The sequence below is a fragment of the Panthera pardus genome, unplaced genomic scaffold (assembly GCF_024362965.1).
Source record: "Panthera pardus isolate Hobbes unplaced genomic scaffold, ASM2436296v1 HiC_scaffold_21, whole genome shotgun sequence".
Classification (NCBI taxonomy): domain Eukaryota; kingdom Metazoa; phylum Chordata; class Mammalia; order Carnivora; family Felidae; genus Panthera; species Panthera pardus.
In genome coordinates, this window is record NW_026526777.1 from 52,349,012 (window position 1) to 52,367,775 (window position 18,764).

General features: G+C 36.7%; 1 protein-coding gene across 6 annotated transcripts in view; it reads right to left on the minus strand.

Moving 5' to 3' along the window:
* The window catches only part of RABGAP1L (RAB GTPase activating protein 1 like), a 753,664-nt gene that overhangs the window by 321,449 nt on the left and 413,451 nt on the right, over positions 1 to 18,764 (minus strand). For all 6 annotated transcript variants that reach the window (XM_053909255.1, XM_053909254.1, XM_053909257.1 and 3 more), the window contains one exon: positions 7,051 to 7,164. In XM_053909255.1, the coding sequence (XP_053765230.1) occupies positions 7,051 to 7,164 (114 nt within the window). The remainder of the gene's footprint in view (positions 1 to 7,050; positions 7,165 to 18,764) is intronic.

Genomic DNA, 18,764 nt, shown 5'->3' on the forward strand with positions numbered 1-18,764 from the left:
AGGGCTTGTGGGTTCAAGCCCTGCATTGGGCTCTGTGCTGACAGCTCAGAGCCTGGAGCTGCTTTGGATTCTGTGTCTCCCTCTCTCTGTCCCTCCCCTGCTCGTGCTCTTTCTCTCTCTCAAAAATAAATAAACATTAAAAAAAAAAAAAAAAAAAAAAAGGACTCATACACATGAGTCATGAGCAGCTGCACCAGTCTGGATTTCCACCAACAGTGCAAGAGGGTTCGTTCCCCTTTCTCCACATCCTCGCCAACACCTGTTGTTTCTTGCGTTGTTCACTTTAGCTATTCTGACAAGTCTGAGGTGATTATCTCTTTGTGGTTTTGATTTGCATTTTCCTGATGAGTGATGTTGAGCACCTTTTCATGCCGACACTTTTTAAAAATTTTTTTAAATATGTATTTATTTTTGAGAGAGAGACAGAGACAGAGCACAGTGGGGGAGGAGCAGAGAGAGAGAGGGAGACACAGAATCTTAAACAGGCTCCAGGCTCTGAGCTGTCAGCACAGAGCCTGACACAGGGCTCAAACTCGGGTACAGTGAGATCATGACCTGAGCCGAAGTCTGACGCTTAACTGACTGAGCCACCCAGGCACCCCAACACTGTAAGCTTTTATTTACTTATCTCATCCATTTATTCATTTATCTATCTATCTTTTATTTATTTGTTTGTTTATTTATTTATTTTTAAAATTTTATTTAAATCCAAGTTAGTTAACATATATATAATAATGGTTTCAGGAGAATTTAGTGATTCATCACTTACATATAACACCCAGTTCTCATCCCAACAAGTACCCTCCTTGGCACCCATCACCCATTTAGCCCATCCCCCCATCCACCTCCCCTCCAGCAACCCTTAGTTTGTTCTCTGTATTTTGCTTGTCTCTTATGGTTCACCTCCCTCTCTGTTTTTATCTTATTTTCATCATCTAATTTTTAGGAAGGTTCTCCAAGACTTCCTGTATGACCTGAAAGAATTAATTTTTCCTTAAGGAAACTAATTCATATGAGAATACTCTGCCATCCTCAAGGTCTTCTGAAACCACTTAATTCATTGCTCATTAGGATGTGCTGGCAAAGCAGAGTTGACCCTAGGGACTCAAAAGGTTCCTAAGCAGCACCCTATTTGGATCTACCTTAGAAGGTTGTTATGATTCAAAGAAGCATGCCAGAAACTCAAGGAAGAGAGGAGATGCACAGGGAATAGAAAAGGCCTACTTGATTCTCTAAGGGCTGCCTGATTCCCCCAAGGCAGAGCTCTAAATGAAATCCTTGTGGGTGCATTTTGATCCAGGAACACCAATCTGCCACACCAATGAGACCTTATTCTGGGGCCAATCAGACTCCAAGGATGTGGGCTGGACGAGTCCCACAGCTGGCACATGCTGTTAGGCAAATTGGGCTTTGTAAAGAAAAGTGGCCTATAGTGGGTTCAGTAAATGCTGTCATTCAAACCAGGCATCCCAAGGAAGAGAGTTCTATTATAGGTAGTCAGATAGAAACTTATATTGAAAACACTATTGGGGCACCTGGGTGGCTCAGTTGGCTAAGCATCAGACTTGGTCTTGGCTGAGGTCATGATCTCAGGGTCGTGGGATCAAGCCCCATGTCAGTGTGGAGCCTGCTTGGGATTCTCTCTCGCACTCTCTACTCCTTCTCCATACTCTCCCCTTTTCTCTTTCAAAATAAATAAACTTAAAAAAATAAAGAAAATATTACCAACTCAGTGAAAAATAATTTATCCTTATAACCATTAATACCCCCTTAACTCTACTAAACATTATAAATAACATATGATTACATCTGATTTTACAAAAGTCGTGATCACTTGCATTCTTCAAAGTCATGCAGCAGGTCCCTCATTGTTGGTATCAAAATAACACCTGAAATGTTTCAGTTCTTATATTAAATCCAATCTCGTTTTGAGAACAATATTTGATAAAACAAGCTTATTTTAAAGTTAAGTCTATTTTTGTCCTTTCACAAACCATTATACAATCAAATTATTAACCCAGATGAGGAAAGGTATTGATCTCTCTGTAATATATTCAGCCCGTCCCATTCAACTCACAGCAGTAGCCTCTTTTTCAGAAAGCAGTTACTCAAATCAGAAAATTAGAAAAGGCAATAATACTCAAATTAAATTGCACACGAAGAGTCTCTTCAATCTGTACTGTTGTGAACAATATTTTAGCTGATTTCTATGACTGACTTGTTTCAGGTTTTTAAAGAGATTTATATCTCAAAGTAAATCACTAAATTATTTCATTTCATGTGTGCATGAAACACACACCCAAACACAATAATAGAAAGCCGGTGAAGTCTGTAAAGTTAAATCACACTTACTTCTAACACTGGTATTGAGAGATGGCTGGATATATATATATATAACTCCTGACATGGGAATTGTTAAATTCTGCACTCATCTGTTATATTTTAAGGAAAAACTTAAACACTTATAATCACTTCAAATTAGAATTGGAATAATCATATCAAACCCCACAGTCTTAATGAGGAGGAAATCCAAAAAGTGATTTTCCCAGAGTCTTAGGTCTGCTTAAGAATCAAGAACCAGATTTCCTGATGTTCAGTCCTTTAAACTGTGCCAACCTGTCTCCTAACTCAAAATAGACTTTATAACATATTTAAATTTAAAAAGTGCTAAAGATACTTGGGGTGCTAGTATTTTTTCCCTCCTTTCAAGGACACTATTTTAAAATATGTTATTGACCTGACTAATAGGAAAGACAAGAAAAGGGAAGGAGGAGGGGAGGGATGGAGGGAGTTAGGAGAACCCTAAACTTTTCATTTTCAGAATCCTATGAATTCTATTATACTTTCAGTTTAACTTCCACACATAAATTTATGACAACAGAGGGATCTTTGAACCATTTCAATTTCCTCCTACTTTGAAAAAGATATTAAGAGGCAAAAAACTGAAATTGACAGGGCCATTAAAACATGACAGCAAATTTTTAACAGTCTTCTCTCTAATCTGACAGTTCAGATCATTTCTCATTTCACCAGAGCCACAGAAAACTTTTTAACTACAAAGTCAGACTTCTATATCCTTGAAACCAGAATTGATTTCCACACTTATTATAATTGAAATTCTCTTAATAATTTCTGTCTCAATTTAAGAGCACAGCACATTATATTTCTAGTATAGGCTCCACTGATAAGAAGTTGTCAGAAATAAATGAAGTAATATATGTGAAAGTACTTTGTAAATGTGAAATTAGTATAACACATGAAAGACACCGTATTAAAAAAAAAGATCTATAGTGTGTTGCTGATGTGAAATAAGATACATCATTCTTAATGGAAAATCATTACAATAAGGAGCATGACAAGAATGTCCACTATAATTGCTTCATTTTAGTACTATTAATGGAGATTCTGGCCAGTGCAGTAAGACAAGAAAAAGATTAAGGAAGAAAAAAAAATTGGTAAAGAAGAAGCCTTTTTAAATCAAGGTATTATTAATGTTTATTCAGGTGTGCAAGGTATCCAGGACAGAAACTCAAAGGTGTATTGCTGAGAGTGTGAGGTATGATGTTGGATATGATTCTAGGAATAAAAATGATATAACAGGCAGACCACACTCAATGGCCTTTTTACATATAGCAACTTTGGGGGATATGGGATGAAGGTCATAAAATGAAAGACTATGGCTCAAATTGGATAGAAAAAGCAAAGGAAAATGTATGCACAATTTGTGACTTATCACCACCACCTGAGGTTTCCCTGCATGAGCGCTGAATCACTACATAACAGATCAAGAGAAGAAGGAACTGTGTCAATTAGGACCCCAGCAAATTTTGGTTTCTCCAACATATTCTGAAATATTAATCTCTGCTCTCTCCCATTATCAAAGGGCACTGTAAAATGTTAGGTAATATATATTTTAGTACAACATTATAAGCTTTAGCAACTTTTATTTACTATGCTGAGTTTTGAAATGCTTTTAATATGATTCTTTTGTTTTCCACATTTTTACAAAATGTAATTTAAAATGCTCAACATTTATAAGGTATCTTAGAGCTACAGTGTTCTAATACTCTTTTTTTTTAAGTTTTTTTTTAATGTTTATTTTATGTTTGGGGAGAGAGAAAGCAGAGTGCGAGTGGGGGAGGGGCAGAGAGAGGGAGGGAGACACAGAATCCGAAACAGGCTCCAGGCTCTGAGCTGTCAGCACAGAAACCGATGCGGGGCTCCAACTCACCAACTGCGACATCATGACCCGAGCCGAAGTCGGACACTTAGGTGACTGAACCACCCAGGCACCCCTGTTCTAATACTCTTAACTCAGCAAGGGCTTTAAAACTGTCTAATCATGTTGCAAAATATACACTGATGATCTAACATGGCCACACAAGCTGGGTGAATGTACTAATGAATACTCTCTAATGAATTCAAGGTTGGATTGTTATCTGCCATATCCAAGCAAGAGATATCAACTACTTAAATATCCCAACTATTTAACTTTTATTTTTGTGTTTGGTAGTGGTTCAGATATTTCTCCTGTAAATATTATATAATGAGGGAAAGAAATACTGTTTTTACTACAATGGAGCAAAATTGTTAAGTCAGAGGCTGCAAGCACACAGGACCATCTGTTTTAGTTATGTGAAAAAATTATCTAGTATCAACCAGAGAAAAATTGAGGGAAAAGTTTGGCTGAAAATATGCTGAATGCTAGGAGGAAAATGTTCTCCTGTATATCATAGGTCAGACCCTTCTACATAAACTTAAAAACTACATAAATTTTGTTATCATCCTTACATAAGCCAGAAGCTAATTAGCTGACAGAATTTCAAAATTGGTAGAAAAATTTTTAATAATTACTTTTGCCTTTTACAATCTTATAATGAATATACATCTGTAGGGGTGTTCAATGGTTTGTGGCATTTTTAAAACTAGATGATGTATTATTTTCCAGAAGTCAGTATACTCTCAGAGTTTAAGTTATTTATGCATTTCTAGCTCTGACGATATAACCATATAAAAAAAGATTTCTGATCAGTGTTTATCATCATCCAAATGGCTACATTGGAGAAAAGAGAAAGAGAAGGTAAAGAGAAGGTAAAGAGATGGGAAGGGAAAGAGAAGGGAAGGGAAAGAGAAAGGAAGGGAAAGAGAAAGGGGAAGGGGAAGGGGAAGGGAAAAGGGGAAGGGGAAGGGGAAGGGGAAGGGGAAGGGGAAGGGGAAGGGAAGGGAAGATAGGAGAGGGCAGAGGGCTAAACTACAAACATGCAAGAAGGATTTTAATGAAAGCTGTGCCATTTACAGAATTAGGCCATCAGTCTTACTTGCTAGCACAAGCAGGCAAGGGCTTTTATAAATAACATTTAAAAAACATCAGTAAATATAAAATGACACTGATATATGAACATACTTCTGAATGTCCAACTGGCCCATTTTTACTACTCAATAAAAGGATAAATTTAATTATTCAAGAACTGATTACCTAACTTATAAATTAGCCCTTGTACTTGCCTTTTCTCCATATTACTACAAGATTTTCTTGTAGTCCGCCATTCAGCAATAACCTTTATTGGGATGGTAGGTGAGGACAATGTGGAGTTTACCCACCACATTTTGTAAGGCATCTTAAATTTGAGGATAAAGGGCAAAACTTTGTTTAATGGACTTTGCAGTTTTTAGCTTTTGGCCTCAATTAGCATTCACAATATGAGTTAACTATATGCAATGATTTAAAAAGTCATTTTGCATTTCTGATATAACCTTGAAAAATTACCAATCTGATAGCTATTCTCCATTAACAGAAACAGAATCTTTTCTATCCAAGTAGAGCGTATTTACTAAAATTCAGGAAAAGGTTTTCTTTCAGGTTTACTAATAATGAGGGTAAAGGTTTCAAAATGGGACATAAAAACTGCACAAAGATGTATTATGTGGCATAAGTCAGGGTATACTAGTAATATCGGAGACCTCGATAGTATTAAAAAACCACATTGTTTCTTACCCTTATGTATTGTCCAAAAATTGAGACAACTGCCACATTAACTTGTCATAAGGGCAGTCATCGGGACTCCTCTGAGCCTTTACTACAGTAGCCTGAGAGGACCTTTAGTTCCTTTCTCCTTAGCAGCAAAAGGAGGTCATAGTGCGCCCCCTCCCTGACAAGCAGGCATGGGACATGCAGCCAAAAAGTCACCTTCAGGACTCAGTACTGAGCAGAGAAAACTAAGGCAGGAAGGAAGGGAGACTGAAGAGACAAACTGACTTAAGTAAAGTCATTTTGGTTTTAGGCTGACCTTTAACCTAAAAGCCAGCAGGTCATAAACAGGGTCACAAAATCTGACTCAGAAAACCACAGGACCCTATTCCCTCTGGCAGTAAAAGCCAGAAAGGCCAGACACTCTTAAAATTGCTACCTGTAGGTAATTTCACAACCCTAAGACAATGGAAAAAACTAAGCACCCATGCAAATGATAAAGCCAAAGTTAAAGACTAAGCCCCTTCCTATAAAGGTTAGCTAATTTTAAAACTTAAAACCCAGGGCACCTGGTGGCTCAGTCGGTTAAGCATCCGACTTCGGCTCAGGTCATGATCTCACAGTTCATGCATTCCGTGCTCTATGCTAACAGCTCAGAGTCTGGAGCCTGCTTCAGATTCTGTGTCTCCCTCTCTCTCTGCTCCTCCCCTGCTCATACTCTGTATCTCTCTCTCTCAAAAATAAGTAAACATTTAAAAAGAAAAATTTTTTAAACCACTTAAAACCCTTCATTCGAGGCAAAGAGGATCCTTTTCCTCATCTCCGATGAGAGACTGCTACTTTGTGAAGTAGCTCCTTTCTTACTTCTAGACTTAATAAATCTTCATCCCTTTCTCTAAACTTGCTCTTGAATTCTTTCTCATGTAAAGCCATGAGCTCTCTTGGCAAGGGGCTCTGGCTGTCCAGCATCAACATGGCACAGAGCAAATAAAAAATGAAGACAGAAAAAAAAATCTGTAAGATGGGTTCCTAAGATATAGCCCTGTAAAATAAGTTTAAAAAAATGAGGTGGAGGGCCCTACCTTGCAAATCTTGTAAAGTGATTCCTGGCCATCTCCTCCAGTATCTTTAAAGTAATCATGTGCAGGAAACGTACGATGAATATCTCTAGTGATAACACTCTCCTGGGCTGAGTCCTAAAAAAGAAAAAAATAGACCTGGTCATTAATTTAAAATTTCTTTTTAATAATGAAAAATAATATATACGTATGGTAAAAAGAAAATAGTCAAATAGCACAAGAAGAGTATGCTTCCCCCCACTGAAAATACCTGCTTTCCATTCCAGACCCATAGTCCCATTCACCAGCTATAAATGCTACCAACAGTTTCTTTTGTATCCTTTCATCCATCTATCTATAGATGTGTGAACATATGCTCATGTGAGGGGAGGTGAGGGAGGGAAGCTGTATACACACATCTCCATCCTTTGCTTTTTGAAGCACAAATAGAAGAAAACTATCTGCTCCTTTCATGTAATGGGGTAACTTACAGAATATTCCTTATCAGTACATGCAAGCATATTTCAGTGTCTTTCAGAGCAGCTATTAAAAAGAATGAGGTACATCTGGATAAAAATATATGATGGTTTAATATTCTATTAATGATTTTTTGCATTTTTCTATTTATATTACAAATAATATCACTAAGAACATTTTTATACATACATGTTCAACAATAGATTCCTAGTGGTTGGAACTATAGGTCAAAGGGTGTACACATTTCCATTTTTGATGAAGATACTTTCTTTCCAGAGGTGTTGCAACAATACATACTCTAAACACTGGTGGAGAAGATGTTTTTCCATACCTGCCCAACACCACATATTACTAACTTTTCACATTTTTGACCATCTGATAAGTGAAAACTCAGACCACAATAGTTTTAAAAAGTAAAGGTATCAATCTTTTCCCTGATAGGTTAATTACCAACTCACACACTCCAGAGAACAAAAACCCTCAAAACTACTATATTAAGATGACTAAAGATTAATTAGAATAATAATTAGAATAAAATTCTAAGCCTTATAAAAAGTGATTAATCATTCATTTGATTGAATCTGATTCTTAGAAATGTTGTTTTCTCCGTTTAATGTCAAGAAAATAGGATGGAACTACTTCCGGCAACCCTGATGATGAAAATACTTTGCACAATTTAAGAAGCACCAATGGCCACCAGTGCAAATTAAGTGTTCTTTAATGTCTTGCTTGCATGAAGATTTGAACAAATCCCCTATTTTAGTTAAAATCAAGAAAGGAAAAAAAACCGTTTAATACATGAATTACTTTAGTGAGTGCTATCTCCCTTTTCTCTCTGTAGCTGAGAAGTATGTAAGAAAGGAAATAGCTGATTAACTGTGAGTTAAGCCAGTGCCTTCTCTTGCTGCCTTTTTTCATTTCGGCTGCTATTTCACACTGAGTGGTAATTAGATCTCATACCATGTAGAGAAAGGACACAAACTGAAATGTTCCAAATTTGCTAGCAAACACCGAAGACAATGCAAATCAGTCCAGAGGAAACTCTGAAGGCTTATTGGAATGTAAGGCTACAGCTGAAGAGAAACGAAACTTAAAAAAAATTACCATACCTTAAGTGTCAGGACACCTAGAAAGTTTATACTTATCAACATAAATGCAGTTTCTAATGACAGAAAATTTTGAGGGGAGGTGGGAGCACACATAAAGGTAACGTACAAAGAGATATGGCTGGTTACGGCAGTGTCTAAGTAGGAGATCCCCTGAGTGGGGGATCTGGTACCAGGTAGAAGAAAAGTTTTCACTGCCCAGGCTTTCCCTAATAGAAAGGTTTTCTTTCCACACAGTAATAGCTTCCCCTTATAAGCTATTTGAAAAGATGACCAATGAAAATGTTACTACTGCCATTACTGAACTATTTCAGGGGCAAACATGTGCTGAGTGGTTCACAGGATAAGTCTTTTACACTTTTCAAGATGTTAAGGGAGAGAAATAATTGGACTATATTCCCTAGAAACTGCCTACTCATTTGGCATCATACTGTGTTTAAATGGTACCAACAGTCTGATTCAGAGAAAGGGAAATTGATCAAAATTTTCTAGAAAGTAACTATGCATAATATGGAGTAATTTTTTCTACGCACACTTGAATCTTCCTTATTTGTTTCTAAAAATAAATGGGCAAAAATTAAATGAAAGTAAAAATCATCAACTTTTCCTTAATGAACCATCCCTTCCTAGGATTACTTTCAAATGCTCTCTACAAATGTGCGTTTCTAGAGCTTTCTTCCAACATACTGCTCTCAGGTGGCTAAGGGAATAATTTCTGGAACTTCACTTAATAAACTAAATAAAATATTTTGCTATATTATTCACTGATCCCTTTCATATAACTGAAGGTCAGAAGGTACATTAGAGTCTTATAAAGAGACTAATACAAATGAAATTATGTACTAGAGAAAATAATCATCTTTTCAAAGCTCAAGCTAACCTCCTCCCAATTACCCATACTGTAGAGAGTAAAAACAGCACACATTTCCAGAATCCACACCTAATCTCCCAAATTCACTCACTTCTTCAACAAAGACTTGAATCAAAGCTCAGTAACACTCAGTAAAAATGAAGATAAAAATGATTTTTCTCTTCAATATTAATTTTGTTTACATTTATTTCAATTATAGTTGTCAATTTTCATAAGAAGATTTCATAAGAAGGACAAAAAAGAGGCCAAATATTTCACCATCGAAATACCCAGAGTTAAAAGGTTTCATGCGAAAACTTTTTTTTTAATATGGCTAAAAACATTTTATAGCACAACCAAAACTGATAATGAGGTCGTCTTCTTGGATGGCTCCCATAAGCAGAATCTCCTTAAATCCTGACAGTATCTTCAGAAAGGGAAGAGGGAAGAAGTCACTCCTTCATGGGCAGCTACTTCACCAATACCCGCAAGTTCACAGTCTGACCCACAATTTATTTCCCCGTAGACGCATCTCCCGTTCTGGTCTTCAGTCCAGTTTGGTGGGCTAGTGGCTTGGAGCCAGATAAACTCACTGGTCCTATTCCTGGTTGCTCCACTTAATACGTATAGGATCCCTAACAAGTTATTCAATCTCACGAAACTTCAGTTTCCTCATCTATAAAATGGGACAATAATACTAAATTTACCTCATTTAGAATAAAACAATGCACGCAAAGTGCTTAGCATGCTGCCTGGTATGAACTCAGTATTCATTAAAGAAACAAATCAAAATAGCAATTGTTAATTATTTCTTCCTCTTTTTCCTTTAGAATCACATTTAACTGTTTAAATACTTTGGTGAACATAACATTTTATACATTTTTGTGTGTGCACTTCAAATAATAAACCACTGTTTTTCTTTGGATATCATGAACGTTATGAATAGAGCTTTCAGTACGATGACATTTAAATATATACACTCCCCATTCTGAATTTCCTAGCATGTATCTCGCGTGTCCTAAATTATCCTTGTTTCTATCAATCCATGAATAAGAGCAAAAGTGAACAATCATTTGCATAAAGTAATGTTTTATCAACTGGTAGACATTCTGACTGCAGCTTTGCATATGCCCATGCAATAAAGATGTACACAACTCAGGAGGATGGAAAGGACAGGGTGTGGTAGAAGTTAAATTTGCCAGAGTAGCTACCATTTCCACCACTGCTTCAGAATTTAGCTTGTGAGAACCAGAGAAGGCCTTACGTCGCAGTTCTGGACAGGACAAATGCCACTGTCTCTTCTGCATGCCTTCCTTCTGGACCACTGACGCCAAGCACGTAACTGGCAGGCAGAGTCCTTGAGATCATCTATCCTGTCTAAGCCGCAGTCAAGTTGGACCACACACAGAAACTGACTCAGACCAGTAACAGGGAGTAACAGAGAGAGGTTTAGAGGAAAGTCTTAGAAGTTGAGTTTTACCTGCCTCCTCACCACCCCACAGCCCTGACACTGCCAACACACTGAAACTAAATTTCTATTTCGTTTACCTACAAAGGATTTTCTTTAATTTCCAAACTGCTACATCAGAAGGCTAAATTATCTTTTTTATTTTCAAAACAGATATCATCTCCAGCGTGGTAAATAAAATCCATGGTCCAACAGAGGGTATAATCTGGCTTGTGGAAGATCAATTTAAAATCATCTCTAGGATGTATAAGCAGCTCAATTAACTTTGGACCATTTTAAGTGGATTCAATTTAAAGTCTCCATCAAGTGTTTCATATTAGCTGCTCTTCTAGTACTATGGGTATACCTGACATGTGTGCCATCCTTTCAATTCCTATTCCAAGAGAATCATCACTTAACTTGCTTATTGTGAGGAAAAAAAATGAATACGGCATTCAAGTGCCAACAAGTATTAGGAGGATAGGTTTGGATGACCATAGACTATAATTTTTTTATAAAACAATTTCTGGGCTGTCAACAACTGGAAAGGTATTTCGCTGCAGATGATTGTTTTCACATGTGACCTTAGCCCCAGATGAAGTGTAAAAGTAATGTCTGATAAAGGAACACCTTGACTGTGCCTTAATTTGCTACATTTTTACAACTACGACAAGCATCTGTTCTTATTAATCCCTATTGTCAAATCCAAAGTATAACTGCATTTTCACCTTTCATCGACCACAAAATTACTTCAACTTTATAAATACCATGCCAATTTGTTAGTGTTACTAAAAATGCCAATGTAGACCACACCTACTCACAGTTGGCAGATAAATGATTCAGAGCTTAAAAAATATTTGACCTTAGAACGTGCCTTCTATTCTTACTTCACAGGGATCCTCCTTCAGTTCTATGTTGGAGCTAGATCTATGGTAAAACATCACAAACTGGTCGGCTTACATGTCCCCGAAAGCAGATGGGGTTGCAGTGGTGGGTCTGACTTATTTGCCTTGATGTTTGCCAAAAATCCAAAGAGGCAGAGATAAAAGGAGAAAATATGAGAGTGCACTCTGGTTTTAAACATGCTATTGAAATTGTAGGCTAGAAACAGTAACACAAAAAGAATGGATCACTGCCAGTCTTCAGTCCTTGAATATGCGGGTAGGGGGAGTCTTAGCATAAGTGGAATACTATGGAAGCAAAGAAAGAAATATTAACTCAATCATATCATAAGCAACCCGTTTCCTGGGCATTGAACACACATGCTACCAAATGTCTCAGGATCAAAGCCTGACACAAAGGTAAAAAATATAAGCCATATTCTGGCTTCAACTAGAAAGAAATCTCTTCAGGGAGAAAAGCAACAATGAGAACTAAAGGAAGGGGAAGGAGAGGGGAGAGGAAGGTGCATATCTCTAAGACCAGCCAATATTCATGATAGATACCTTGATCCTGAAGGAAGTGCCAGGACTGCAGTAGGAAATATCTGAATAAAACAAAGCATTCTTTTGGGACTGGGAAACTAAGTAGTATTGTAGCCTATGGGTACAACCTGGATTTGCCAGAGTTCTTATTAAATTTAGGTCAGAGCCGAGATGACTATGACAAATACCTGGGGTTACTTTTAGACTCCAAATACACCCACCAAATGCATCTATGACCATATTTGGATATGTCCTCATTTCAGGGTGGCTAACCACTCATTGTCCCAAAATAAAGGTTCAACTGAGGCACTTGACAGTCTTGCAAACTCATCCAATGAGCAGCGATAAACTCTGCAACTTCTGCTGGAATGAAGCACAATAACTGAACTCCATGGTGTTATTTTTCAAAGCAAGATGCATTTCTAACTTTGCATTATTTTTAAAAATTATGATTTTCATCAAACCCCTTGATAAAAAATAAAATTAAATTAAAAAATTTAAGAGCGCCACATTTACTCCCATTGTATAAAAATAACATTCTTTTATTTTTCCACAAAACTAAAGAACACCTCTAATAACTAGCATTTGATAAAAATGTCTATTTGCACCTAACCTTTAAGTTTTGTAATTTTATTAATTTTGACTATGTGCATACCTAGTTATTGTTTATAGGCTGAATAATTTTTAATAATTTTAGAAAATATTCTACCACTCTGTCAACTGCTTTAAATGCTTCTCTTTGAAACTCTTTGAGCTAAATTACATCTTCTTATATTGAATGACATAAAAGTTGAAGATACAAAAAAACTGAGCTATTTGTTGCATAGTGCAAATTCATTTATGTATTCAACAAGTACTAGTTCTGAGTACCTACTAAGAATTAGGCATTATTTTAGGTGCAGAAGATAACAACTGTTGCCAAGACAATGTCCTTCCCCTATAGGACTTAAATTCTAGTAGCAGGGAAAAGAGACAAAAAACAAGTACTGGTTAGTTCAAATTACTATCTAAAAAAATAAAGCAATGTAAATAGCGCGTGAGGAGAAGACTGATATTTTAGGCAGGGTGGTTTTGACTTTCTGAGGGTAGGTTCAACTGTTTAGAGAAAGAGCGTTACAGGCAAAGGGGAAAAGCATGTGCAAAAGTTGTGAGGTGGGAGGAGAATGTCAATAGTTCTCTAGACATTTTCTAGAATTTTGCTGACCTTTGTGTGCAGATGTCTTCAATGAATTGCCAAAAATTATTCCAATAGTTTTGTGGATTAACATGGTGACCTCAGAAATTTATAAGTATAATTCAGATCATTTTTACAAGATGTCTTAATTCATATGCTTGAATAATACGCTCCTGGTTGCACATGTCTGTATGAAAGTTTGCCATTCAAACATCCAACACTTGCCATGTACAAGACATTGTACTAGGTGACAGGGGATCAAAAAAAAAAAAAAAATAGGATATAGTCCATAATATCCCTAAATTGCAAGAGATTAAGATCTTGTAAACATAAAATATAGGTGCAAATATCAGTGGAAGGAGACACATTGCTAACAGCCAAATTAAATGATATGGGCAAAGTTATCTATGAGAAGTCAGTAAAGAAAGTGACTAGGGAAGGGTTCAAGTGGTGAAAGGGGCCTTCCCCAGGAGATGACAGGATGGGTTCAAGTCATGATCTCACAGTTGTGGGATTGAGCCCCGTGTTGGCTCCACGCTAACAGCACAGAGCCTACTTGGGACTCTCTCCCCTCTGTCAGTCCCTCCCCATACACACTCCCTCCCTTCTCTCTCAAAATAAACAAATAAACATTAAAAAAAAATAAATTAAGCTAGAGGAAAGACAATGTTAAGAAAATGATTAGAAAAAATATACTTACAATACTGTACTGCATTTATCAAATAAAATCAGTGTATAAATGGACCCACACAGTTGAAATCCATTTTGTTCAAGAGTCGACTGTACAATAACACAAGGGTGGTGTGAGCAGAGGATCCAAAGCAGGAAGGCACTTGGCATGCCCAAGTAATAGGACTCTAATTGTCTATAGAAGGGAATTCACAAAGAGGAAAGTTGAGTGGAATCTAGAATATGGAAAGGTCATCTTGAATGACGATGTTTTAACTTGGTCCTGTGGACAACAAGGACCATTTCATCTGACTATTTCACTTCATGGCTTTTGTAGTCAGTTTTGTGAACTCTTGTTTCAGTGTGATCTCATCTGCTTTTATTACCTGAAAGAATTAGTGTGTAGTGAAAAATTAACCTCATACAAAAAGAGGGCTGGAGTTACTAGGAGGTGATCTCTAGGCCCTTGGAATATCATGCCAATATCTTTTGGTCACCCAACAGACTAACAATGTGATTTATTATGGGGATTTGGGCCATACAGTATTAGTTCTATCTACAAAGAGACTGAAAACTAAAAGTCAGTCATGTGGGCAGTACGTGAATAAGCTCCTATAAAAACTCTGCACAATAAGACTCAAGTGAGCTCCCCTAAATGAAGCTGGCAATACTCCATGTGTATCATTACACACTGGTGCCAGGAAAGCTATGTTGTCGATGACTCTGTGAGGAAAAGACAAAAAAAAGTTCCATGTTTGCTATTTCTCCTGGACTCTGCCCAATGTGCTTCTTCCTTTGGCGGGCTTTAATCTGTATCCTTTAGCTATAATACACTGGCACCATGATTTTAACAGCTTTCACTGAGTTCCTTGAGTGTTTCTAGTGAATTGTTGAACCTGAGGGTGATTCTGGTAACACCCTGAACTCACAACTAGTGTCAGAAGTGATGGCACTCTTGTGTGCACTACCCTCCTCTTTAAGTTTTTAACTGGTTATAGTATAACAGGTTGGCCATCAATAATTTTGAAGATCTCACTGTGGTATTCTCACCAGTGAATTTTGTTTAGTCAAATATATTTATCATTGCCTACCTTTTCCTCTATGACAAAGTATTATTCACAATAAAACAGTCCCTTAATACTGTGTTAATTCAGTTGACTTTTTAAAAACTCTCCTTTAATGTAGAACCCTAAAGTTTAAACATATTGGACCACTACCAACCATTTGACCACTTGTTCACTGAGCTTCCCAAACCTCTCTATGTGATTAGTGAAGTGAAGACCACAGACCACTACATGAAAAGCAGAACAGACAACTACTGAAGTGGCCTATAATTCACTTACATGAAGGGTCACCTACTTAAACCCTAAAAGGGGAGTGAGGGTAAACGAACAATAACTGTATCTCTAAGTAAATGCCAACAATGTGTGTATTTTAAAAATCATTTAAGACCAATAAAGTTCCTCATGCTGGGATATGGATTTTGAAAAAGGCAATTAATTTTTACGTCAAGTCAGGTTATATAACTGCCATTTTTTTTCCTTTTTATAACAGCTCATTTCCATTAACACAAGTTTTTACTCACTATGAGTCGAAGATGCACTGATCACCACACAGTAACAAAAGAAACGGGAAGAGCTAAGAACAGAAAGATTTGTTTCTGAAACACTATGGCAGTTCTAGTTCTCAATTATAAAGGTTATTTCAATAAATTAAATATTCTAATTCCATCTAGTAAGTGTATAATAAGGCATTTTTTTTTTGTTTTACAAATTCTGATTAATATTATAGCTTTCTTTTCCAATAATCTACTTTGTTCAATTTTCCCTATTCAAGAGGGTCAATTTCTGTTTCTCCAACAGGTATTATGGAAGTAGAAAAAAATTTTTTTGCAGGAAGGCACACTTGAAGCTTGATTAATCCTTTCTGGAATAAAGCCAAATCATGGGTAGAAACCTAGAGATTTTTATTCTACACTTTTTCCCCCCTTCACATTGATTCAGAAATGAGCATTACTATTCAAAGACTAAGGAGATCTAGGTAAATATATATTCCAGCTCCTCAACATAGTATATTCCTTTTTAGTCTCTTGGCTGATTTTTCGCTTGCGTACTCCTTATCTGCTAGTGCATCCTTAGCCATGTTCTCTGCTCACCGTCCATGTTCTTCCTGGGAATCCTATCTGTTCCTGAGACTTCAACTACCAGCTGTCTACTCTCTCCTTGCTCTTTACTACAGCAGATGCCAAACCTTACTGATTATCAGAATCATCTGAGAATCTATTTTGGAACCCATATCCCCAGATCTCACCTAGATCTGATTTACCAAAATCTCTACAGTACTTCAGGCAAGCCGTATTTTTAACAAATTCCTACACAGCTACAAGCAAAAGTCTACAAATTGTTATTTAGGAACTACTGGTCTAATAGATATTTGTTCCACATCTAAAACTTAACTCAAAAACTCAAATCAGAATTTCCCATATAATCAGGTGCCCTTTTATATTTTCAGGCTCAATGGAATGAAATTCCATGTCTGAGCTGACATCCAAAAAGGTATTCTGAAAGCTGTCTTTTTTCCTTTTCCTCCCTTAATCAATTGGTCCTTTGGTCTTCCATTCAGCAATATTAATTAACTGGTACCCATGTCTGAATATGCCCATGTAATTACCACCTCTAGGTAGACCATGATCAGTTGTTATTTATCTTTGTTTCCCTGGTACCTGAGACTCTAGGTGCTTAGTAAATGGGTGCTAAATAAATCAGAACAAGGGAAGCAGGCATGGTAAGAGTATATTCTCTATGATGAAGAGACTCAAGTTTTATAACTTTTTGCTTTGAGTTCTGAATTCTCTTGTAACCTCATTTAATCAAATGCAGTAGCAAAGGGAAATAATCTGCTCCCAAATCAAAGATGATAACAAGGACTCATAGGCTTACAAGCCAAAACTTCACAGCAAAATGCATACCAGAATGTCCTTACTCCCTAGTAAGGACATCACTATCAAAGATGACACACGGAAATAGTTACAAATATTACTACAAAAACCCCCCAAACAAACCCACAAATGGATCTCCATCTTAAAAAAAGAACTTAGAAATTCTACCACTACTGCAATTGCAAAAATCGTCATAACAAAAAGCTTTTGAGTTTTCTGAGTTTTACCTCATTTTATATGAAGACCAATAAAAGACGAAGATACATTCAAGTGATTCATTATTTTAAAATCAGCCGTTTTACTTTAAAAGTGACAAGAGATCAATCATATAATTAATGTGTTCCAAACCCGACTAGAAGCAAAGTACATTAAATACGATGTTTTAGAAATCTCAAGTGTCCCTCACAGCTTACATGTTAACTCTTTCTCAGTAAAAGAGCTTGAAGTAGTAGACTGAGATCAAGGTTGGGCAAGAAACAGGAAATTCTTTCCGATTCATCGCATCTCAGGATTATAGTATTTAATAGGCTCTGATTCTTTACCAGGTTCTTAATACCATATTAAAGTAAATCAAAGGAAGATACAGTTCCCCTCTTTTACGTTAGGGCCTTTTAGAAGTTATAAATTAAGAAAGAGTAATGCCTTCAATTCTACTTCATAAGATTAGAAGATAATCATGAAATGAGGATTTTTGTTTCTATCTTTTGAACTGCTATCTATTTAGGTTCTATAATACTCACATGAGAAAAATACAGGCATACCAACAGTTTATGGTTGTGGTCTTTCCCTGTTGACATATTAGCCCCTCCCCTTTAATTGATACACGTATTTACTTCTGACTTAAATACCACAAGGGCCACAGATTTTTCTGCAATTTTCTTGCTAATAGATCTAAGTTACTAGGAGAGGATTTTTAAGTCTAAATTTCTAAAAAGGAAAAAGAAAACGTAACTGGGTAAACATTAAGAAACCGCAAAAGTAACCCCACTCATTTCTCATTTATTAAGTTGCTATTCGCATACGGTACTTTCACTTGATTCAGTGGCTATGGGGGGCTGAAAGGTTCCTTTCCAGGCATTTGTCTGGAACTGCTTCTTTATTTAGACCTCGTTCTACAAAGCTGTCTCATTTTTCCAAAGCTTTAAGTGGTTGATGCCAAGTTACATACACATGACGGTTCCTATGTTGCAGAGTAATTAGACGTAATAGACCGCCAGTCACAATATGAAAACAATTAATATTATTCTTTAGACAAACCAAGCATTGTTTAATCAGTTAGGATATGTGTCCTTTTCTGGCACCACCACCACCACCACCACAGTTCAGGATCTTATCACTTTATGCTTAGACTATTTCAATGGTCTCTAAATTAAATAGAAGCTTTTCTCTACTTCACCCTTTATGGTACTTTTAGGTTAACCTACCTAAAGCACTGCTTTGCTCCTGTGGAGCATTCAAATCCATCTATGGTATGGTCCTACCCACTATCTGGGGAAAAAGCAAAAATTCTAATTCCACTGCATTTGAATCATATCCCATCCCACAAAATTGTACTGTTCTTCCAAGCTTTAATGCTTTTGTGCAAGTTCCTCTGCTTTGTATGGCCCTATTTTAATATTTTCTCCTGTTGAAGTCCTGTCCATTTAAAGGCTC